Raw genomic sequence first — 25,918 nt, forward strand, 5'->3', positions numbered from 1 at the left:
CGTTGTGTTAAGTAAATTCATCTTTCTGTCATCTGAATGTAGCCTACATCTTATCCTTTGGTTAAATAAATTAAACTGTAATAATTTCAGGAGACATTCTTTCCATCTACACACAGAAACAAAGTACACAGATTTGAGTTTAAATGGATCACAGGTCAAAAACAGCATTCATTTCCATAACATTCCTTACACACCATGGGAGCAGGAGGGATTGTTTTACAATGTTTATTACCACTGTGACCTTTGACTCGCTCAGATGGTTCTTGAAAGACGGCTGATATTCAATAACATTGTCAGTTTTTGTGCACTGACACTATCGGATGAAAATACAAAAACGTGTGTTCAGAAACCTAATTTAATGGCACTATTTTCTGTTGTAGATTTTTTTTAAAACCATTTCATAATTTATGAACTTTATAATTATATATAAATAAATGTATATTTCTCCAAGTCATTGAAGAGTCCTACTTAAGGATCAATAATTACTATTAAATTGGCTGTTAATATTTCTATTTTTCATCATCTAACGAAAGGTACACAGATGTAACAATAAAACACAAATATATCCTTTTAAAAACAGTGTCTTACATCTTTCCAGGGAGTAACGATGGATCAGTTCTCTCAAGATGAGCAACGTATGTGTGTTGTAAACCTGTAATTACTAACTATAAAATTAATCTCTGAATTTGGACAAGAAGCCATTTTTTCGCGTGTTTTATTTAATTTCATTTATATCACTGTATATACTTTTTATTGTTTTATTGTATTTAATTTAATAAAAAATAAAAAATTCAACGCTTTTATTTTGAAGAGCTCTGAGTGACGTTGCTGTTGATCTCTGGATTCAGCGGCCCGTGATCAGATTCAGAGGCACCGTTACTCGGACATACCCTCCGCTCAGCTTGTGGGCAGGTCGATGGAGACCCACAACTGGTGACAGCGTCGTGTATTTTATACTCTTCAAACACTCGGATAGAGATGTCCACACAGGGTTACGCCAATCCGAGCTCGTCCGTGAATAATTACAGCATGAAATCAACTCAAAACGGAGGCGGAGCGGCGGCGTCAGCGGCGTCCTGTCAGAACGGTAATTCACGGGATTAAAGCGAAACCACCTGAGCTAACATGCTAAAGTTAAGGCGAATATCAAATTCAAATGCTAAGATCACTGGGTACGTGTTAAGATTAAATGCTAACTGCTAACCGAACTCGCCAAATGCTAAAACCCTTTTCAAATATACTTGCTAAAGCTCGGAGAGGTCTGCTAACTAATTTAACGTTAAAGGCCCGTGACAGAGGCCGAGCTAAAGCACCTGTCATCGGCGTCTCTGGGTGGAGACTTCGACCGAAACAGATCACATATCACAGGAACAGTGCTCTGTACATGTCATTAACATCATAGAGCAGCTCTCGGTGTGTTTTAATGAAGATTACAGTTAGTGTGTGTCCGTCCTGTCATTAGCCCGTTAGCGGCTAGTTTAGTTAAGGTAGCTTTGGTGTTATTTTTCTCGTTTTAAATGCTTCAAGGTCCAGGTTTTTAATCTGTTACGATTTTTGTCATTTAGATTATATTAATTGGGAGCTTAAATATGTCTCTGTCTCGATCGTGTGTCCGATTTTATTAGTTGTAAATTGAATTCGCGTAATTGCGCATATCTGGCGCAGATCAACGCAGAATGTCACACATATTTACTACAGATATTCTTAAATATCCAACGGTTGTTGTTTAATTTCTTAAAACATGACTTTAATGCAGTTCACTGTCTTTTTTAGGTTCTCTGAATGTGAGCTGTACTTTAAAATATGTTAATAGAATTTGACAATATGTTACTGTTAATCCGTATAACCGAAATAATATGGAGTATATAATGTGTAATATGGAGTGATAGGTGCATGTTGTATAATTGCCATCTAATATTAAAGACGGGAAAATCCCTGTAAAAAAAAAAAAAAATATATATATATATATATATATATATATATATATATATATATATATATATATATATATGTATTTTGGACAGGTTAAGAAAATCGTACTCTTTGAAGTACCATGGATTTTCATGCAGTGTTTATTATATTATATTATAGTTTTCATTAATATTTTGAACATTTTACATAAATGTAAATGTACATGTTTATTTTATTTTTTTTAATATCTAGGTTTTCAGTTTTAGCTATTTTAGTACACCAGTGTAAACCAAATGAAATTGAGAAATGTTGCCTTGAATTTTTTTTCCCTAATTTATGTGAAATATATAAATTATAAGTAAATAAAATGTATGTATGTGTATATATGTGTGTGTGTGTGTGTGTGTTTCAGTTACCATTTATTTTATTTTATTTTTTTTAGTAATGGTATATGAATATTTAGTATTCAGTATCGTGTTATTACCATCACACTTCTTATTTGTATGAGAGATATAAATTGATGCAAGTTTGAGCTGCTGTTGTTTTTCACAGGTCAGTTTGTATAAAACACAGAATTTGTCACATGAACGTGTCACATTTCCATATTTGCATGTTTGAAAGCAAAAATAAAATTCATGTTGTTGTTTTTGCCAGGTCCAGGACAGACGTACCCTGCCATGTATCCAGCTCCCAGCTACTATAGTTCTGCTCTGCCCGCAGCTTACCCCACCGTGACGGGACACAGTGCTTCTCCTGCTGGCAAAACCCCAGTTTCAAGCACAGGGTATAGTGGGAACTACTACCAGAACAGCTCAGGGCCGTCACCATGTCCAGCACCACCAAGAACGCATCAGTACTCCACCTCAGACGCCCCGGGACAGTCATTCCAGCAGACTGCACCGTACGCTATGCCAGCCGGATATTACAGACAGACATGTAGTCGCCCCTCACAGGGGCAAACTCAGCCCCAAGCTCAGCAGCTGCAGCCAGGCTTAGTGCCAGCATCCAGTGGCAACAACCTCTGTGCCCCTCTGTACCCCATCGTTTCTTACCCATCAGCCCCTGGGAGCGGCCAGTACGGCACACTGAGATCCTCCCAAACCGCCGCTGAGCAGCTGCCTGTTTCTACAGTAATGCCACCACCACCGACCCAGAGTTCTTTGCAACAGTATTCTCAGGGGATCGGGACCACGCCCACACCAGCTCACCTGGGCTACGGAGCCCCGCCTCTCAGTCAAACAGCCACTGTCAACGGCCAATCAAATGCAGGTCGGTTTGAATTCATGATGTATGTCCATGCAACAGAATGGAATCAAACACGCGTATCATGCTTGGATCAGTTTTATCGATCGTGTATTATCCCATGTGTCTCTAGTTCAACAACACCATGATCAAAACCTCCACAACCCCATGAGCCATCATTACGCTGCAGCCCCTCCACACTCGCAGGGCCCTGATAAAGAGAGACCACCCTCAGGAACACCAGGCACCTCTGTGCATTCCTCACCACGACACCATCCAGGTACAAACCATTCACTCTCACACCTGAATTGACAGTCACCCACTTAATTTCTTTAAGTAGACTATTTTGAAAAATACTTGTTTTTTTTATTTGTTATTATAGTTTTGCTGATTAGTATTCAAAATTTTGAGTAAATCACCTGTCCATTGCTTTAATTTTCTTTATACACACACATATATATTAGGGCTGGGACAACGCGTCGAGGTCATCGATGACGTCGACGCAAAAAAAAAACGTTGACGCAAAATATGCGCATCGATTCGTAGACCTGTTTTTATTTCTCGATTCTTGCTCTCTCTCTCCCTTGTGCATATTAATCAAAATCATTAAACATGATAGAAAAAGTTCGAAACACCAAAGTTTCACGTGCGCTTGCGCTCTCACAGTCTTCAAACTACACAAGCGCTGTCTTGTGCTCTCTGTCTCTCTCTCTCTCTCTCCCTCCTGCATATTAACCAAAATCATTAGACACGATAGAAAAAGGGTGGAACGCCAAAGTTTCACATAGAGCATTCAGAGATTTTTTTTCTCCATGACAGGCTGCTGGCGCCCACTGTTAATTTTTTTTTTTTTTGGAAAAGCACTCTCTGTATTAGCTTATAGCCCTCAAATTTACATTGGTTACCGTATTCTTTCAATTGCTCTAAACAAGTATTTTGGTGACCTTTTTTATTGAATGCTAGACATCAAGTTGTTGTTATTTTCATCCGAAAGAAGAACTTTTTTTCAGTAAGCTGGGCCCTATGTGTTCAGTAAGCTCGTTTCAGTAAGCTATGTGTTTTCAAGGCTTCAAGGTTTTATTGAATGCTATCTCTTTACAAGTGCAAAGTAATACATTCTTACTCAGTCTTTTATTTTGTAATTTTAAGAGCAATAAACATATATTGCAATGTTAAGGAATTCATGTTTTTTTCATTCAGATATGTAAATCAACATGTATTAATTGTTAGTAGTCAATTAATGGGGAGATAATCGAAATCGAAACGGTCTGGAAAAATTAATCGTTAGATCAATCGATGCATCGAAAAAAATAATCGCTAGATTAATCGTTTAAAAAATAATCGTTTATCCCAGCCCTAATATATATATATATATATATATATATATATATATATATATATATATATATATATATATATATATATATACACACATACATAAATTGTAAAAGCAAAAATGTTTGTAATTTTTATGATAAAACTTGCTATTTTAAAAGGCATAAAAAAAGGTTTGCTCGGCTGCACAATTTGGCCAAAACCTTTATGATTAAATATGAGTATAAATGATGATGAAGATTGGGGTGGACAGTATGCATTTTTTTTTTCTTCCAATTTTGCCAGAAACTGCATTGGTGTTTTTAAGTGTCTTGTCAGCTCTTTTCATTGTGTGTTTTCATGGACCCGATGTTGCAGTCATCATTATGATTGTTGGTGTGTCATTCCTGACAGGTCTGGTCTCTTCTGATGATTCTTCGGCGAAACATGTGCTTTGTTTCTTACGTGTCAACAGAGAGAGTCTATCTTATCATTCTGCTTGCTTTACTCACTCGTTCATCTCTCTCTTTTTTACTTTTTTCTGTTCCCACACCATGTGTCGTTAGTTTTCGGGTCATACAAGTGTCCTTGTGTGGTTTGGGAAGGAGAAGCACAAACTCCAGCTGAGTTCTTGTCCTCTCTCTCTTCTGTACTCACCCCGTCTGTTGTCTCTGATGGTTGCTGTATTTCAGGGCTGCTGTACGGTGACCGTGGGGTGAATAACGCTGTTAGCTCGGCCGCGGGCGACCACTCCTCATCCAGTTCTGACCATGAGGAAGAGGATGAGGAGGATGAGGAAGCAGGTCTGCTTTCGCTTTTCATTCTTCCACTCACCTCACTTCCTCACTTTGACGTTCCTTCATCACTCTGTCCCAGATTTCTGATTTGTTCCATCCCTAGACCCCCCGTTTAAAATGTTTAACAACATGAATATACACACGTTCTGCTGTCTTTAACCGCTCCTCAAGTTTCATGTCTCATTCTTACCAGTTATTTATTCACTTGAAGTCTACAGATTCCCATAAACACACACATTCATACACTCTGTGTTCTTGTTGTGTGTGTTCATCTTGCTTTTCTGATGACCTCCACTGAGCTTCTTCAAGTGTACACGTTTGAAATGATTAACTACCGTACTGCATAGTTTTTGGCTAATGAAAATGAATGAAAGTATTTAGTAATATCATATATATACAGTATATGTGTATATATGTGTGTAGTGTTTGGATTTATTTGAGTGATTTTAGTGGTGAGTTAATTTGATAAAATATCGATATAATATTTTAATATTAATGGATCTTTTTGTCATGGAGTCTAAAAAGATGAATAGCTCTGATTTATCACATTGCCATTTCTACAATACATGAATTAAGGAAGGAAATTCAATATATGGTGTCCAGTTATTGTTGTGGAAATAAATATGGTTAATATGCACTTTTTCCTGTATTCTGAATAGATAATAAGTCATAAAGAGAGATGTTAAAAGTCATTGTTGCTATCATTTTTAGTTTATTCATAAAATTGCACACACTTTTGTATTGTACATTGTCAAATTTCATTGGCTATTCAGTCAAGTTTATTTGTATGGTTCTTATTGGAATATATACATTTCAGTGCAGCTTTACAGAAAATCTTAATGTCAATGTTTTTATTATCTTAACATCCTGATGGCTTACAGTCACACTTAGCAGATTAGAGCTGAACAGTGATCTAGTTAAATTTTGTGATGATACAAGCAATCTAACAGTTGATATTTGCTATTTAGTATGTATCCCTACATTTTGTATATATGGGGATAGAGTTGAACGTACAGAGTGGTGAGATAATCTAGTTTCATTTTTCAACGAAAAAAAAAGGTCAGCCAGTTGAAATGGAACACATCGCTTTACAAGAGCATAAAGTTTGATAACTTGGAGAATTTTTTCAGAAATATAAAACATTTAAATCTAAACTTTTGACTGTTGTGAGTATTTTTAAATGACCCCTAATGATGCTGATTTCAGTTTACATTGGTTGGGTTTTCTAACAACACGGTCATAATATCATTCAGCTGTGAAGTCAGTGCAGGATCTAAGAGTTTTCCGGAATGGCTGTTTACGCTCTGGCACTTTTTCAGTCTCCAGTTAATGGACTGGTAATCTTAGTAACCCTGTGTGCTCCTGCTCCATACAGAAGTGTGTGAGAGTCTCGTGGGCAGATTGTATTTTTAGCTCTTCATTATGAAGTGTGTGTTGGTGTGCCGTGTTTTCTCACGGGGAGTTTGGATGTGTCATGTTTAAGGCTGCTACCAATTCATTACTCACTCCAGAGATTTCATCATTCTCAGTGAAACCACCCCTTTCTTGGACTTCTTGCACTTGTCTCTGTTTTTTTTTTTTTTTTTTTCAGGTACCCAAACTAAAATGTCATGTGTCCACTTATGTTCTGTGTGGATGTTTCATTCTCAATCTGTTCTTAAATTCAGGCTGCTGATCCAGTGAGGTAGTAGATTGACCGCAGGATAACAATTGCTTAGTCAATCACAGCCCCTTTTTCTCTCTCTCACTCTCTCGCTCTCTCTCTTTGTAATATCACTATATTCCAGAGAATATTGAGTTTATATATATATATATATATATATATATATATATATATATATATATATATATATATATATATATATATATATATATATATATATATATATATATAATAAATATGAATGTGTTTTCTTAAATACTAACAAGGGAAGAATATTTGCTATATTATAATATTTTAATGTTAAACATTTTAGTGTGTGTGTGTGTATCAGGGCTCGGCATTAGATTTGACATTAGCTTATACTTCGGACGAGTAAATCAATCATTCACTTGTCCGAGTAAAAAAGTTATTGTTCTTGACAGTTACTTGTTAAATGTTGTTTTTTTTTTTTTGTTTTTTTTTTGGCACAAATGTAATTTATTATTAATATCATCAGTGCTTTATCAGGTATTACTTTAATCAGCATATTTTTTTTTATGTTTGCCTTAAATTGATTGCTGTTACACTTTTTAACTTTATGAAGTACAATATTTTCCTAAACTGATTAAATGTACATGTTTCCATTTACGTTGATTCTTACGTTTGATCAATAAATTAAGTTAGAATAATAAGACACTATATGAATGTTGCTATTCAAATGAAATCAGTATCAACAAACTCCATCTGTCCACTGCACAGAAATGTTGGAAAAATGCAATGATACTTTTAAATATGAAGTTAAACGACCAGTAGTGGTGGCAAGTCAGTCTTAATGAGTGAATCTTTATAAATGACTCACTGAATCATTGACTCGTTCAAATCATTTAGTAACGAAAGACTTGTATGCTCGGAGATGCACGACTGATCTGCTGTAGCTTTGCTTAGAACTATTTTTCTTAGCGAAATGGTGGAAAAAACAACCATAATGTGTCTAAAATGTAAGTCAATTAATATTACTTGTTTATTTAAATAAAGTTGTATAAAATTAATATCACGTGCTTAAATCTGGAAGTCGGGAAAACATCCCTCCTGGTCGTGTGATGTTGCATATATTATATAGAATATTTTTTTTTTCTACCGCAGTATGTTTGTTCATGCTGTTGCGCTTATAGTGTTGATTTCTCCGTGAGTCAGACAGACTGCATGAACCTCAACTGAGTCAACCTTGATTCTGTCAATACATTTTACATTATTAGTCACCATTTACACTGAAAGTAATAAAATCGGAATATTTCTCGCCAAAGTTTTGGTGCTGCCCTATTTATTGTTTGTTATTAAAATTTTCATCAGGTTACTTGTCGGGTCGGGCAAGTAAATTTCTCTTTCACTTGCCCCTTCACAAAATCCACTTGTCCAGGACAAGCATTAATGTCGAGCCCTGATGTATGTATATGAATATATGTATACGTTAACTTAGTTACTTATGACAAAAATAATACGCTGGCACTGACCTCGCCCCCATCTTACATTTTAATACTGAGTGTTGACAAACATGATGCAGGGAAACAACTCCATAAATGCCCTAAAATTCAAGATATTGAGGTAAAAAAATCCCCCTGTATGAGTTTTTTGTCTTGTATTTAAATAACGATAAGCAATTATAACACAAGTGCAATTTTATATTTGAAAAGCAAGAGTGCAAATGTGATTTTGTACAACAGATCAGTATATTAGAAGTTAATATTGTGTGTTTTTGCTCAATTTTGTGAATGAAAATATTACCTATAAAGCCACCGCAGGACAAAACAACGAAGCAACACAGAATCTAGTTGCTAAATGAATCCTCGTTTTGAATGAATTGTGTGAACCAATTATTCAAAGTCACATTGATTGAGAGAACCATTTACTTACCGTATTTTCCGGACTATAAGTCGCACTTTTTTTCATAGCTTGGCTGGTCCTGCGACTTATAGTCAGGTGCGATTTATCTATCAAAATTAATTTGACATGAACTGAGAGAAATGAACCAATAGAAAACATTACCATCTCCAGCCACGAGAGGGCGCTCTATGATGCTCAGTGCTCGTGTAGTCTACACTGAAAACATAGAGCGCCCTCTCGCGGCTGGAGACGGTAATGTTTTCTCTTGGTTCTAAATAAATGCGACTTATAGTCCAGTGCGACTAATATATGTTTTTTTTCCCCTCCTCATGACGTATTTTTGGACTGATGGGACTTATACTCTGGTGCGACTTATAGTCCGAAAAAATATGGTTATTCCTGAATGATTCAGCCATTTGAACAAATCGAATGAATGAATGACTCATAAAGACATTTAATGCCACCTTCTGGCGGTTTTAGTTTCTTAGCATATTTATTCAAATAAATAAAAATGTAATAAGCATATTATTTCTGGACATAATATGCCACACATAAACCTAGAGAAGCTGCTGAATCAGCGTTTCGAACAATTTAGTGAAATAGTTCAACAATATGCATTCCTGAGTTTTTGAGTCATTTACTTGTGTGCGTGTTTCATGAAAATGAGAACAGTCCTAAACCACACATGCCTCTTGCTTGCTTGTCTGTAAACTCTCACAGGTGGAGACAGCTCGTCTACAACAACAGGCAGCGCCTCTCCGGTTCCCAACAGTTATGAGTCTCTAGAGGGCGGTGGTTATTCGGGTACAATGCTCCTTACAATGCTCACTAAGACATCTCCATGCATTGAATGACTACTCTAGAATGATTTGCTAACACACGTTCATCTGGGCTTTCTCTCGTTCTTCAATCAGATCTTGCAGCTCCTCCAACTAGTGTTCCTTCCAAACAAGCTCCACCCTTCGGATACAATTATCCAACCATGCATCCTGCTTACCAACAAAACCCCGCCCCCAGGCCAGACTCCTCCCTCTCTCAAGGAGGATACAACCCACCAGGATACCAGCCGTACTCGCAGGTATTGACACTAGTTTGTGATTCAGAAAGTCTGTGTCATTTAGGCAGAGGTTTATAAAATGGCTGTGTTTGTGTTTTTGTAGCCTTTCCCATCTCTGTCTGAGCTATCCTCAGCGTTAGGAGGCCTGAGCGGCGTTCCTGAACTGGAGGTTGAAACCTTGAGACCCGTGAATCTACTCCAGGAGAGAAACATCCTTCCTCCCAAACGTGCACCTCCACCTGAGCCCAACCTGAGTAATGACCTGCGCAAGGTCAACTGCAGCCCCGAGTAAGAGCAGAGAGATGACACGTGTTTGTGTTTGTAGGAGGTTGTTGTTTCAACAGTTTCTCTTTCTTTTTTTGGCTTTCTCTTCCAGCACTTTTCGCTGTACACTCACTAACATTCCCCAGACTCAAGCGCTGTTGAATAAAGCTCGTCTGCCTCTTGGATTACTGCTGCATCCTTTCAGAGATTTAACGGTAGGAGCAGAAAGCACAAATCAAACTCAAATCATGGTCCAGTTGATGCACTGTGTAGTAGTTATAGATGTACACCAACATTCAAAACTATATTTTTTAATTAACGATTCACTAAGGATGCATTCAATTGATAAAAAGTGGCATTAAATGCATTTATAATGTTGCAAACATGTTCATTTGAACTTTCAATTCATGAAAGAGTCCTGGAAAATAATTATCAGTCTTTCCACAGAATAATAATAATCTGAAATGTTTCTTGGGCAGCAAATCAGAATATTCGAAAGCTTTCTGACGGATCATGTGACACTGAAGACTGGAGTAATGATGTTGAAAATACAGCTTTGCTATCACAGGAGTAAATTGCATTTTACAATATATTTAAATGAAAAACAGTATTATAAATAAATATTTCACAATATTACAGTTTTTGCTGTGTTTCCGATCAAATAAACAAGCATAAGAGGCATGAAATGTTAAGTATGTTGGACAAAGCTATTGACTGAATGCTTTTTGGCCATTTTATGATAACCAGTTGAATATTTTTTTTTTCTTGTGGTTAGTGTTAGGTTTGGTAAAATTGTTGTGAAAGTAGCATCATGAACACTTTATCCCATTTAATATGTTTTTGTAAACTTCAGTCTGAGTTCCCACATGAGGTAAACCGTTTTTATCAGGTTTTGATATGAAACCGTCTGAATGACAGATAACTGGTGTCATGTTGTCTTATCTAGAGCTTTACTGACATGCCATTAGAACATGATTATTAACTCTCTCTTGCTCTCTCTTTGTCTCTGCAGCAGTTACCAGTCATCACCTCGAACACTATAGTTCGTTGTCGATCATGTCGGACGTATATAAACCCTTTTGTTTCGTTTCTGGATCAGCGCAGGTGGAAGTGTAATCTGTGTTACCGAGTCAATGATGGTAAGAGTCTTACAATTGTGTTTGGTTAGTCTGGTTTAGGATTCCGCGGAGCTGGGGTTAATAAAGGAAATTAATGGAATCATAAAAACGTCAAATCATTTAAAAATAAAAGCCATCAAAATAAAAAAGACTAAATGTTTACTTATATGACCGTTAACTGACATTATGCAAAACTGTGAATAATGATGGTGCTGTACCATAAGTTAATATTAAATTAAATGTCTTCTCACATCAACGTGTTTATATTCTGATAAATTGTCTTCTGTTCAATCAGTCCCTGATGAGTTCATGTATAATCCTGTAACTCGTTCATACGGTGAGCCTCACAAGAGACCGGAGGTCCAGAATTCAACTGTGGAGTTCATCGCCTCCTCTGATTACATGGTGAGCGTTTCCCCCGTCTTCAAAGAACTTTAATGCTACGGTTGCTTTTTATTTGACATTTGCTTTCTGTCTTTAGCTTCGGCCTCCTCAGCCTGCTGTGTACCTGTTCGTGTTGGATGTGTCCCACAATGCTGTGGAGTCGGGCTACTTGAATGTGTTTTGCCAGTCATTTCTGGACAACCTAGAAAAGTGAGATATTACAGCTGATGATATGTTTTTGAGTGTCACACACCTCAAGATGTGACCACGCATGCATGTTGCTCTCTCAGGTTGCCCGGAGATACTCGTACACGTATCGGGTTTGTGACGTTTGACAGCACCGTCCACTTCTATAACCTGCAGGAGGGTCTTTCTCAGCCTCAGATGCTGGTGGTGTCTGATATCGATGGTAATTCTGTCTGATTCTCTTACTTTTCTTTATCTGTTAGCTGGTTTTGGCATTGCACATTAATCTTTATTAATCTGCAATGTTTTGTGTGCTGCAAATTGTCCCGTTTTGAATGAGAATAGCCACTTTCACACACATTATATTATACTAAAATTGACATATCTTCTCTTTACTCGACTAACCACTTTTAATGTATATGTATAATATACGAATATATCAGTGATGTGCGGGTCAATGTATAAACAACCCTCACCCGACCGATGTTTTTAACTAACCCGCCCGCTACTCGCACTGCAAAAAAAACAAAAAAAAAACATATTGTATTCGACCCGCTTCCTGACCCCCTTTTTTTTTTTTAAAGTAGTAAATGCGTCGCCCCTTTATATTAGGCTAATTTAATTACAAATAGGCTATAGCATAAAGGATAACAAGCGTTATGACCGCACACATAAGGCTTGCCACAAAGAAATTGTTAAAGTAATGATTATGAATGTGTCTAAATTAGCAAGTTTTCTGTGTCGCTGCTAAGATGAAGTTGACGATGCGGACTCACCATGAACGCCAGAGAGAAATGCACATTTCATATGGATTACATAATCAGAGAGTATTTATTTTGGTTTGAATATTTTCGTTAAAAAGTAGACATTTCAAGCTTTCTGTAATATATTGCCTATATTTCTTTTTAAATCCACCGACTAAAAGATTAAGACACTACCTGACCCAAAATATCACCCAAAGTTTCTACAGCTTTTACCTTAGCTATTTCAGAATCTGGAAGAATGACTGGGGCTAACGTGTTACTGCAGTCATGTACGGCATGATAATGCTCGTCACTTCTGCTGCCCAAACTTTGTCAGGCAGTGGGTCATTTGGTTTATTGAAAACGATTGCACTGATTTGCAAAAAAGCTCTCTCTGCTTCGGCATCTACAGGTCTTAACCAAGAGTATGAAAAAGCATGACAGATGCTCAATTTGTGTGAGGCGGGACAAAGGGTAAAATTGCTGTACTGTACAATGTAAAGCGGGACCGCTGGCCACTTTATAATCATGGCAGTTATTCAGCCAATAAAGTGTAGGCCAATGTATTTCAAAATTGTCTAGTACTATATAAATTACAAAGGTTTAATCTTTATTTTTAAAAGACCCGACCGACCGCGACCTGAATATAATTAAACATATTTTTGGATGACTCGTAACCACGAGTGACCGCAGAGATTACCACAGAGCAAGCGACATACAAATATTATTTCGTTCCATTGCATTGCAGTTTTGTGGTTTATTAATCACACAAGACTATATTGTCTTTTTTAGTATTATTATTATTGTTTATTCATAACAAGCCTACAGAACATTGCATTGCATCTGAATGATTGAGAGATGTTTGTTTTTAATTTCTCTTAGATGTCTTCATCCCAACACATGACAATCTGCTGGTGAATCTCAAAGAGAGTAAAGAGGTTTGAATCTTATCGTTCTGTATTTTAAGACCTTATATCTCTGCTTGTGTGAGGTCAGCTGTTTTTGTGTTCCCATGTCCTAGCTTCGTCTTTTGTCTCTGTATCACACAAGCTTTGGTATGTGACACCATTTTTGCAGCTGCATTATCTGACAGAGTGTGTTTGTGCATGTACTCGCAGCTGGTGAAGGACCTGCTGAATGCTCTGCCGGGGATGTTCATGCACACTCGTGAGACTCAGAGCGCTCTGGGTCCGGCTCTGCAGGCTGCGTATAAACTCATGTGCCCGACGGGAGGCCGGGTGTCCGTGTTTCAGACCCAGCTGCCCACCCTCGGCGCTGGACTCCTTCAGTCACGGGAAGACCCCAACCTCCGATCCAGCACCAAGGTACCACTCCTGAGTCATCATTCAACTTAAATAGACACTGATCGTGCATGAATGCAAACATTCATGGGACCAAAAAAACCTTTTTTTGCAACATTTTTTGGGACCAAAAAAAAGAATTGCTTTACGTGATTATTAAACTATTACAATTTAAATTTTATGCTTCCATCAAATAAATGTGAGCACTGCATGCTGAAAGTCAAAATGTGCCGCTGTTGCACAGTTCACAAACAGTTAATAACACAAATTTATGCCAAGCGATTCTTTATGATCTGCCTTTGATGAATTATGACTTTATGGTGTTAATATTGTATTATGTTGTAGATTGTTTTAAGAGTAGATCTTTTATCTTGCTTATCTTTTTAAATGAGCAGCTGGAAGTATGTGTATTTCAGGCTTGTTTATAATTAATATATATAATATATATATATACACGCACGCACGCACGCGCACACACACACACACACATTATTGGTGTTTTCATTGCTCAGTAAAACTGTATCTGGAATTTAATTCAACGTAATCTTTTCCGGCTTCTTTCAAGCACAAACATTAACTCAATTTAACTAGTATCAGCACAATATATTTTTATTATATCAGCAAAATCCAATATCAACCTCCAATTCATATGTATTGATATTTTACTAAGACATAAGGCAGTTTCAATACACATGTATATATTCAATAAAACACGTCTCAAGTGTTTTAAATTTGCTATTTACCTTGTATGGCAGTTAAATGTGTTCCTGTTTAATTAACTAAAAGTATCTTAGATGCATATTTTATTGTGATTTAAAAAAAACAATGAGAGCTACTTATGTTTCAGTGAATGTTTCTGCAGTCTGAGTGTTTTTGTTGGCTTGTTTGTGTTCAGAATGTCCAGCACTTGGGTCCTGCTACAGACTTCTACAAGAAACTGGCTCTGGACTGTTCAGGACAGCAGATCGGAGTGGATCTGTTCTTACTGAGCTCCCAGTACTCAGACCTGGCTTCTTTAGGTGCTCAAGAACACACTTAATGTTCTTTCTCAGCTCTTAGTTATATGTGAAACAATAACTTTTTTTTTCTTCTTCTTGTGCAGCATGTGTGTCCAAATACTCAGCCGGCAGTGTCTTTTACTACCCGTCCTTCCATCATGTTCACAATCCCGCGCTGAGCCAGAAATTCCAGAAAGATCTGCAGCGATACCTCACCAGAAAGATCGGATTTGAAGCCGTCATGAGGATCAGATGCACCAAAGGTAAGGGGGTGGAGATACACGAGCTAATCCTGTGCCACAGTTGCTTTGATTGACACTTCCATTAACCAGTATCTGTAAGGTCTTTTTTTTTATTGACACTGTCTCTGATTGGTCAATAGGCTTGTCCATCCACACTTTCCATGGCAACTTCTTTGTGCGCTCTACTGATCTGCTCTCTTTGGCCAACGTGAACCCGGACTCTGGTTTCGCTGTGCAGATGTCCATCGAGGAGAGTTTAGCTGATACGTCACTTGCTTGTTTTCAGGCGGCTCTTCTTTACACGTCAAGCAAAGGTAACAAAGGTTTAGAACATCAGACCACTCCCACAAACTGAGCAGGATTTCCCTTTGATTGGTGTGCGTTTTTGATTGACAGGTAAACGTCGAATCCGAGTGCACACTCTGTGTCTGCCGGTGGTCAGTCAGTTGAGTGAAGTGTTTGCTGGAGCTGATATCCAGGCCATCACATGCCTGCTGGCAAACATGGGTGAGTAGAACAAACACATTGACGTTTTAATGGCAGTATATTATGTCAATACTTTGTGCACAGTGACCTCTTGCTAGTATGTGTATATTGTGTTTATAGTATGTATGTGTTGTATATATTTATATGTATTGTATGTATTTATAGTAGGGCTGCAACCTAAAGATTATTTAGATTATTCCCCCCCAATCAATAAATTTAATATGATTATATAATAAACAGTCATTTGAGTTAAAAAATACTTTTTAATCCATTATTTACAGTGAATGAATCTTATGTAGGCTGTGTGCAAATAAAAATTTATTATATATATATATTATATATAAATAGCATTTAAAAGTACATACTTTTTGAAAGTAAAAATTGATAATAACGGTTGTGAAACTAATAAAGAAACAGAATTACAGACTCAATATTTACTTGTGCAGGGTTTGAGGAACATACATTCACGTATTTAAACTAGTGCTGTCAAACAATTAATCGTATCCAAAATCAAAGGTTTTGTTTACATAATATATGTGTGTGTGTACTGTGTATATTTATTTTGCATATATAAATATATACACATGCATGTGTTTTAGTGTTGTCACAATACCAAAATTGTTTCGATACCGATACCTAGTCAAGAATTGCGATTTCAATACTTTTCCTGAAAAGGGAAAATACACTCTCAAATATCATTGATGTGCTTTATTTTAAAACCGGGACAACATTATAATCATATAACACACTAATAAATGAACATATGAACAGCAGATATATTAAACAATGTTTCTGAAATCAGAAGATTAAATGTCAAAAGATAAATAATATCAATTTAAGCAATGGCATTCAAGTAAAAAAAAAAAATATATATATTAAATTAAAATTTAGCAGCAATATCTTAGATGTTGTAACTTATTCTGTCAGTTGTGCAACCTTTTCTTTCAGAGGAGAAAACTCCGCCAGTGAGCTTTATTTAGCATGATCTTTTTCTACCAGTCGTGGACCAGAGTATCACTCGTGCTCACACATGCAGCCTAGTGGTGCGCGGGTCAGGGTTTTTTCTAACCCACGGGTCCCGCTTTTACGAAATAATTTGTCCCGCCCCAGCCCTCAAATAAAGTTAAATTACTTTATCCGCCCCGCGCATCGGGGACATCATGGAAGAAACGTTGCTACTAGACTCATATTTCTGGTTCACTGAAGTTCCTCCCTATGGTTCCTCCCTGCACAGCAGCGCGCGAGCTCGGCGCTATAAGCAGCGCATGCGCAGCTTGTGAACAGCTCTGTGAACAGCTCTGTGAACTGTTTCATCCTGTCAAAGAGTTACTCAAGATGTGACGGAACGTGATTTGTTGAATGTAGTGAACTAATCCACTCTTCACTGAACCTGATCGAGAGATCTTCTCATTCGTGAACGAGTTGAATGAACTGATACATCTCGTTTATGAACGAAATGAATGAGTATATTGGGTCAGTGAGCCAGGCATGTAAATCTCGATCAGCAATCAACTGAACAACTTATTTAAACTATTTAATGTGATTATGCACACATTTTAGTAAAGCCAAATCAGTTTAGTTAAGCCACTTATGCAGCCATCTGACTGTAGTGCTTTTTTGCTGCTTGCGTGAGGAGAAAACACAGAGACGTCCATGGGGAGGCACTGGAGGCATGCGTTGCACACACCGACATGAAATACGTCTCTTACAAATCTGGAACGCAGTCATTCTTTGAAGTATCGATACTAATACATTTAGGAATCGTGACGTTTTTAATTTCCAAAAATCGTGATACTTTTGAAGTATCGGTGCACCGTGCAACACTAATGTGTATATTTAACAAAAATATGTTACATTTATATACAAAATATTTTTTATATATGATACATATTATATGAATATAAATATATACATGTACATACAGTAAATATTTTCAAAATATATGCTGTATGTGTGTATTTATATATATACATAATAAATATACACAATATACACTTTTATTTTGGATGCAATTGATTGCGATTAATCGTTTGACAGTACTAAAAACATATTACATTTAAACTCTGTGTAATATGGAAGTAAATTAATAACAAAGCTCTAGACAAAAAAGTGTGTTTAAATGCAATAATTGAAAAAAAATGCTTTGCATTAACTTATTTTGCTTTACAAAATCGCTCCTATAAATTCAGTGATTCAAACGCAGAAGAATATTCAGCATTGGACCTGAAGAGTAATGATGCATAATCTCCATCAGAGTCATATTTTTAAACATACTGACTTTGGAAATGAAATCTGAAAGGTGATTATTGAATTTTTTTTTAGTTTTTTGTTTTTTTGTTGTTGAAATATTTTTTCAGCTTAAATATATACCGTAGTTGAATTTCAAACACGAAAAATGCAAGCCCTGAAAATACAATGCATTAAGATGCAAGCACTGTTAATGCAATGCATTTTTTTAGTTACTGTAATTCAATAAACATTTCTGTTTCAAAAGACTTTTGTCATTAATTTACTTAAATAGTGAAAACATGGACTGCTCTCATACAAACTTACAGTGACCTGTGTAACATTGAATATTGTACTTATTTTAAAAGTAAGAAATGTTAAAGAAAAAAAAATGACCAAAGAAAAGTTATATTTTAGTCAAAAAGTTACTCCTATGTTAAAGTGAGCTACAAAATGGAAATATGTTGTATGTTAAGAACAACTCCTCTCAAACACAGAATGACGAGTAAGCTGCTTTAGAAGTAAATCGATACTCAAGATTTGTTGTACTTTTATTCACATCGTTTCTAGTTTGCCTAGTAAGACCTTGATTAGCAGAGCTAGTGTGAGCTTGATTAGATTCAGGTGGTTGGAGCTTATCTCTGTAGGAGTTTGATTTCTCTTTGGTTTTGCTTTGCTAGAATCATCATCTCTGTCTTTGTATCTGTTCACAGCTATCGATCGCTCCATCTCCTCCAGTCTGTCTGACGCCAGAGATGCATTAGTTAATGCTGTGGTGGATTGTTTAACGTCGTATCGTGCTAACGGCTCAAACATCCAGCCCTCCGGCCTGATCGCCCCTGCCGCCCTGCGTCTCTTCCCTCTATATGTACTCGCTCTGCTCAAACAGGTGGGGGCGCTGTTTGCTCATACGCCACCAGAGGTTCACCTTATAACCACATGGCATTGAAAAGCCATTTAAAGGATCAAATCTCTTTTAATGGGGGGAGCATGCAAGACAGAAGACCCCAGATCTTTAGAATGCAGTAATCTGTCATCTGTTAACATAAGTTGTGTGCTTGGTCCTTCAGAAGGCTCTGCGGACCGGCACCAGCACCCGTCTGGATGAGCGAGTGTTTTCCATGTGCGAGTTGAAGAGTCAGCCGCTGCAGCAGATCATGAGCATGGTTCATCCAGACCTGTACCGCATCGACAACATGACCGAACAGGTAACGCACATTCATATAGGTGTGGAATATAATAGTGCAGGATTGTAGAGTCCCTCCATACTGATTAATACTCCTTATCAGCATCTGTTACCATTGAGCCTTTGAGCAGCAGGTTTAATCCCAGGATGGGCCAGGGAGCGCTGGCCCTTTAATTAGTGACTGTATTATTAGTTTTCTACATACTGCTTTATGATAAAAAGCCTCCCTAAATGACATCGTGCAAAGACATAACATAGTCATACTACAGTAATACAAACACATTGATGAGTAACCCCTTTTAATAAGGTTTTATTTGTTAAAAGTGCTGTAGGGAACTTTTGTAAAAAAAAAATATTTTTTACATATTTGTTAAACCTGTCATTATGTCCTGACAGTAGAATATGAGACAGATAATCTGTGAAAAAATCAAGCTCCTCTGGCTCCTCCCAGTGGTCCTATTGCCATTTGCAGAAAGTCATGCGCTCCCGGCAAAAAACAACCAATCAGAGCTGCGGTCCGTAACTTTGTTTGTGTTCAAAATGTAGAAAAATGAACATGATAAGCGAGTACACCATGAATCTATTTTCCAAACCATGTTTTTGGCTTGTCCTGAATCACTAGGGTGCACCTATAATAAGTGTTTATATTCGGACTATTTTAGATTGCTTCGGGGGTACCGCGGCGGAGTAACCCAGTACCTTTGTGATTCTTCATAGACATAAACAGAGAGAAGTAGTTCCGGCTACAATGTTCTTCCGCAAGACGCAAGCAGTTCTGTTTATTAACCGCTAGAGCATCAAAAGTTCCCTACTGCAGCTTTAACATTACTGAACTTACATTCATTAACAGAGAACTAACAATGAATACCATTCTAAAGCATTTATTCATCTTTAAGTCTATTGGTAAATATTTATCTTCTGCCCCCGGTTGAGTGTGTGGCTACTCAGCCTATGCAGCGAGCTAAACATGCAGTGAGAGAGAGTGTGGCTACAGGAATGACAGGACACACTTTTCTGATTGTGAAACTGTAAACATACAAGCACATTTTATTAAAAATAAATGATTTAACAAACCAAGACACATTGCTGTGGATTTAAATGCTGGACGTGATCAGAATTCAAGCTCTAAGAATCACAAGATTACATTTTTAAATAAGTCCGTTTGTGACATTTTTGCCACCATGTGGTTGCAGAATATACTGCAATTAATTGCAGTTTCAGTACTCAGATTAACAGGCAGTTCAAAATACTGTTCAACATCTATAATCCTAACATTTATTTACAGCTACTGTAGAAGAAAGTTATACATTTGTTTCTTTTTTTCACTATTCTGTAAAAATATAATAGGTCTTTCCTCTTTAGTTAGATTTAGTAGAAAATCTAACTTTTTGACCCTCAAAAAGGTACATACATATACCTTGAGGTCCAATAATAAGCCTTATGGGGTACATTAGTGTAGATTGTACCTTGGGGGACAGAAATGGACTCCTACTGTACCCCTATTTCTGACAGTGTGGGGAGATGTTGAACATGAATCTGGTGGTTTGCATAAAACAATTTGATTTGAACTTTTTATTAATTTTTTACATATGTCTGTATGGCAAGGTAAATAGGATTAGTCTACTCATGAATTATTAAAAAATGAAACAACAAAGCAACATAAAAATTACCACCGTGGTACTTGAAAAGATGTAGAACAAGAATTTGCAGAAAACTATTTTGTTTAATTTTTTTATTTTATCATTATTATTATTATTTTAGTAAAAGCAAAAGACGGGAGGCTCCTAGTTCTTATATGGATAGTTCGCACAAGCACAAGTTTTGTATTTCTATCACAACAGAGCGCAGTCATAGTGCATGCAAAATATAATCAAAGAAGAACCCCTCAAAAACACTAAAGGAGATACTGACCCCTAGTGGGAAAATAAAGAAATGCACTAGCGAACTATTACAATACTATTGAACATAAAGGGGTAGAGTAATTTAACATTAACTAATCAAAAGTATCTGTTAACAGTAGTTAATGGACATGAGATAACAAGCTTAAAATGAACGGCTGTATTTTTATTAACTAACATTAACAAAGATTAATAAATACTAATAACAAGTGAATTGATCATTGTTAGTTAATTTACATTAATGCATTAATGTTACCTTATTGTAAATTGCTTTAAAATAGATTTAAAATGTTGCGATTTACATATCAATATGACAATAATATTAATATTTTTTTTAATAACAGCTCTTATTGTTTATTAATATTGCTATTATTTATTAGTAGATAATATAAAAAACTTTAGTTTATTTATTATTATAACTATTATTTTCAAATAAATTATAGAACTAATATTTATGGCTGTCTGAAATTGTTAATTTTCAAACATCAAACCATCAGTCTTTAATTAATTTTTGTTTTGATAACTCCATGAAGCCTTTGAAGTGTTTCTTTTGATGTCAACAGTCAGTGTATGTGTGCTTTTCGTTACAGTTTGGGAAGATGTCTGGCAAGTTCTAAGCAACCTAAACCATGACTTTTGGTTTTATTTCAATTAATTGTGCAGCCCTACTTCAAACCTATTGTATATATATGCTAATATGGATTAAATGTTTTATTTAATATGTTTATCAGTGTTGATATCTACTCACATTTGGTTATACATCATTAGCAGACTTTCATAAGTTATACAGTGGTATTGTGGCACTGCAACAGACAAACAAAAATGTAACTATTCAAGGCAGTTGAAGTTGAAATGCTTTTTCTAAATCATCCTGCACAAATCAGGCAAATCAACAAACAACAGCAAGTCAAATTTCAACAGCCATTTTTTTCATTTTTTTGAAGTGTGGGATAGAAAGACTAGAGTGTGTTATCTGTCCTGTAGGCGGCGCTGCACCTGAATGACTCTGTGATTCCTCAGCCTCCCTTACTGCAGCTCACTGCAGAGAAACTCACTAGAGAGGGAGCCTTCCTCATGGACTGTGGCAGCGTAAGCATCACTGCGTGAAAACACATGAATTTATCAAGATCCCAGCTCTTCTCATTTATTCTACTCCCTGATTTCTGCCCTTTGCTCTGTAGGTGATGTATTTGTGGGTGGGGAAGTGCTGTGACGAGACATTCATACGGGACGTGTTGGGCTACCCCAATTATTCATCCTTACCCTCCAACATGGTGAGTGTGTGTACGTTGTGATCTGTTTTCCATTTCTCACAAGTATTTTCTTTCACCTTGTTGTGTTAAAGGTGACATATCATATTTATCCTAAGGACAACAGGATCTTTCTTGCTCTTTTAAAAAAAAAAGACACATAAAGCTCACAATGTACTTGACACTAAGCTACAAAAAATATCATTTTCAGAAATCACATTGCATTGATGTCACAAATACAAAGCATAGTGACATAAAGTCTTGTGCAATCAGATAAAGTTACCAGCTGTCCACACCTTATTAATATTCATATTATTCTTTTATGGTTATTTATGTATAGGCGTCTTAACTAAAACTAAAGCCATAAAAAATTTCATTACTTGAAATCAAATTATAATTGACTGAAATGAAATGAAAAATGACGAAGACGGAACAAAATAAATTGAAAACAGGACTGAAAACAGTGAAATTTTTTCCCAAATTTTTATTTTTGCTGTTAAATGTTTAATTGCTTTAAAGTTTAAATTGTATGTTTGTAATCAGAAAGCATAACTAATTAATTGAAATCATGCAACTTATAGAGTAAAAAAAACAAAAAAAAACAACAACAACGCATTTTAGGAACATTTGTCCTTAAATGAAATCAGTTGTATTTTTTTTTTTTTTTTACATTCCAGTTTTTAATGTTTTAACCTTTTCTTCATTTTGTATTAATTTTAGATTAAATGTTAGTGATCAAAATGTCTAATTAATTTCAATTGTTTAACTTATTTAAATATGTATAAAAAATTTATCAAGTGTTAACTTTTTTGGGGTCCTTGAAATTTCCCCAAATTCTATATTATTTTTTTTAAATAATTCTGTTTTCTCAGTTTTAATTTTTATAGATATTTTTTTAAATTGTTTAATTAGATTTTCATTATTAAAAAAATCTATTAAATTAATTAAACTTAACTTAATAATCTATTAAACTTTTTAGTTTAACAATAACCAGCTTCACAATAAATATGATTTATTTCAGAAATTCTGTTTCTGTGTATTTTGGATTTAAGATTTAGCACATACATATTACCAAGGGCAGTGACGATCAAACAGAGTCAATAAACATATATAATTAATTAATCTGTGAACTAATTTAATTTAGAATATTTTTTGACCGCAGAACAGCGTTTTACCTTTCATCTTACTGACAGAAACAGAAGCAATTTTGGAATGAATTGAAAACACGTTTATTGTTGTTGTTGTCATTTTCCAGACTGAGATCCCTGAGCTGCAGACGATTTATTCAGAGCGAACCCGAGCGTTCATTTCTTGGCTACTGGAGTCTAGAACCTTCCCTCCTGCTTTTCATGTGGTCAAGTAAGACTGCTTTCTCTTTTTCTCCTGAATCAATACAGCGTTCTTCCTCTCCATCTTTCTCAATCCCTGTATCGTTCCCTTTCCGCCCCTCTTATTCATAGTCACAGGGCAGTATATTGTTCCTGAGGGAGGATGGTGTGTTTTTATGCTATCACAGACTGCCTCCTCTCACTGTGGGAGTTGCATTCCTTTGAAAGTTCCTTTGTACTTTTAAAGACCAGAAATAAAAACGTTCTGATGATGAGTTGGAAGGAACATGCATAGATAAATCATTTACAATAAAATAGAGCCAATAATGATGATTATGCATGACTTTAAGCCTCTTGCAATATTGTCTTTTTCCAGGGACGATGGCTCGACCAAGACCAGTTTTTTCCAGCACCTCGTGGAGGACCGCACTGAATCTGCCTTCTCTTATTATGAGTTCTTGCTTCACATTCAGCAGCAGATGTCGAAGTAGAATGGAGGAACCCCACAGAACCGGCCCAAAAGTTTAAGGCTAGCTTCTGTTCCGCGGCTCAACTTTAGCAAGGGAGCTCTTTGATTGGACCGCAGAGAGGCAGAGTCATGCCCCCTGACCCCACTGGCCAATCACAGCCTGTGTCCCATCTGGGGGAGGGAAGGGGGGGGGTTGTTTAAAGACAATTAAGTATAAAAGAAGTTAAAAAGTCAGTGATTAATGGACTATTATGGGGAAAAATAGAGCGCAGAGGACAAAGCTGAAATATTGTGGACTGGACTTGCACATAGAGACACTGAACAAGCTGTTGTCAATCATTCTCATCTGCTTACTCCCCTTTCATATTTAGCCATCATCATGAGTAGCCAAGACGCAGCGAAAAACATTTTCTGTGTTTATTTTCACACTGAATTATTGTGTTCGTTTCCATTGTCAGAATCATTGTAAGCATGTATTTGGGTTTTTTAATACAAGCTAAACTCAGAGCTCTTTGTTGAGTATAATTAATCACTGCAAAACCATTCATACACACTTTGTACTGTTATATGTTTTCTTTAGTTTCTTCTTTTGTTCCCCTCCTGTCTCTTCCCTTCTCCCAATGCCTGCTCTCCTTATGTAATGTGACTTGTGAAGCCGTGTCCATCATGATAGTGTAATAATTCATCTGTCTTCATCCAGCATCGACTCGACAGTGGCTGCTCGAACTCTCCTCTCGTCTCCTCAACATCAGCTGCTTGAAACCGTTTAATGGAGCTACGACGTCCCTGGGTAACAATGCATTGTTTTCTTTGAGAAAACCGATCAGGCCACTAACAAATGTTGCTATCCACTTTGTAACTCAACACAAAAAAATATTTTAATGTGCTATAATTTATGACAAGTTTATTGAATAAAATGAAATGGCAATTCTAGTTTTGGGTGTTTTGTTCATTGTCTGCTGCAGATTTCATTTGTACGGTGAGTTGCTTTGGATAAGTGGTATTTTTTTTATTTGTTTTATTATTTTATTTATATTTATTTAATCAGACAGGTCAATTAAGAATATTTTTTTTATTTTTTATTTTTTGTAGTCTTATTTTATTTTCGTGTTTTGCAAAAATCAAAATGAGGTTTGAAACTTTTTAAATAATAAAAAAAAAGAAAAAAAAAAAAAGAATTGAAAATAACCCATCAGAACCATCAGTTCCTATGGGGAACACCTTTAGCATGAGCGACTCTAAATATCGTGTGCAGTATGTCCAATGGAAGGGTGTGACATCACGGGTGGGGTGACGTAAGGGACCAGGAATCTGTAAAAGCTCTAGCTGTGCAGCTGGCATCAGCTTCTCGTCTTTCAGCAAGCGCTCTGTGTGTGCATGTTATCAGTCTGTCTTGTGAGTCCCGTTTGGTGTAGTTTGTTCCTATAAGCTCCAAAATATGTCTTAAGAGCAAGGTGAAGACAAAGCATTTGAAGGGCGATTCCAGATCGGGTCTGGCCCCGCTTCTGCCGAGGATCTGATGGAGGGAATGGAGATGGGCAAGTCCCTATCTCCTTCCTCATCTGCCAGATCCGGTGCCCAATCCCTGGGATCGGAAGCATGCTCCGTGGTTTCTTCCCCCCGGGGAGATGGGGAAGGGGAATCGCCATCCCACTCACCCTGGTATGAGGAGCTTTTGGAGGTTGTTACTTGCGCGGTGGCCAAGCTCAGGTTCAGGTAGACCTCTTTGTGACTCAAGAGACATCGCAGTGTCCCCTCTGGTTCTCCCCTGGGACTGGATGCTATGGGACAGACTTGGCCGAGGCATTCTCTGCCTCTCTGCCATTCACAGCTCATAGCATCCGGTCTCTCAACCGAGGTTGAGACCATCCTCCAATCCAGAGCTCCCTCTGTGAGGAAACTGTACGCCCCGAGGTGGAAACTCTTCACCTCATGGTGCAGAGACTGCCAGCTTGACCCAGCTAACTGCCCAGTTGGTACAGTTCTGGAGGTTGT

General features: G+C 36.7%; 1 protein-coding gene across 2 annotated transcripts; it reads left to right on the plus strand.

The window, feature by feature from the left end:
- The first annotated feature begins 832 nt into the window (after nucleotides 1-832).
- Nucleotides 833-24,856, plus strand: LOC128027713 (protein transport protein Sec24B). 2 transcript variants are annotated; one of them, XM_052615533.1, is made up of 24 exons: nucleotides 833-1,087; nucleotides 2,566-3,180; nucleotides 3,287-3,433; nucleotides 5,160-5,270; nucleotides 9,508-9,591; nucleotides 9,702-9,865; nucleotides 9,948-10,132; nucleotides 10,221-10,323; nucleotides 11,121-11,247; nucleotides 11,522-11,631; nucleotides 11,708-11,820; nucleotides 11,901-12,019; nucleotides 13,422-13,477; nucleotides 13,658-13,864; nucleotides 14,736-14,859; nucleotides 14,943-15,101; nucleotides 15,221-15,394; nucleotides 15,477-15,587; nucleotides 18,506-18,681; nucleotides 18,863-19,000; nucleotides 21,861-21,965; nucleotides 22,058-22,150; nucleotides 23,382-23,485; nucleotides 23,831-24,856. In XM_052615533.1, the coding sequence occupies exons 1-24, from the start codon at nucleotides 979-981 to the stop codon at nucleotides 23,943-23,945; spliced, it is 3,549 nt and encodes a 1,182-aa protein (XP_052471493.1). In that variant the 5' UTR covers nucleotides 833-978; the 3' UTR covers nucleotides 23,946-24,856. The 2 variants fall into 2 exon arrangements, with proteins under 2 accessions (XP_052471493.1, XP_052471494.1); XM_052615534.1 differs by lacking the exon at nucleotides 5,160-5,270.
- Nucleotides 24,857-25,918: the final 1,062 nt, after the last annotated feature.

This window comes from Carassius gibelio, chromosome A14, assembly GCF_023724105.1.
Source record: "Carassius gibelio isolate Cgi1373 ecotype wild population from Czech Republic chromosome A14, carGib1.2-hapl.c, whole genome shotgun sequence".
In the NCBI taxonomy this organism is placed as follows: Eukaryota; Metazoa; Chordata; class Actinopteri; order Cypriniformes; family Cyprinidae; genus Carassius; species Carassius gibelio.

Excerpts from the sequence above, each read along its gene's own strand:
- LOC128027713 (XM_052615533.1), top strand. The coding sequence starts at position 979 with ATGTCCACACAGGGTTACGCCAATCCGAGCTCGTCCGTGAATAATTAC. Across the intron at positions 11,821-11,900 it reads TTTCTGGACAACCTAGAAAA|GTTGCCCGGAGATACTCGTA; the intron begins GTGAGATATTAC and ends TTGCTCTCTCAG. Across the intron at positions 23,486-23,830 it reads CCTGCTTTTCATGTGGTCAA|GGACGATGGCTCGACCAAGA; the intron begins GTAAGACTGCTT and ends GTCTTTTTCCAG.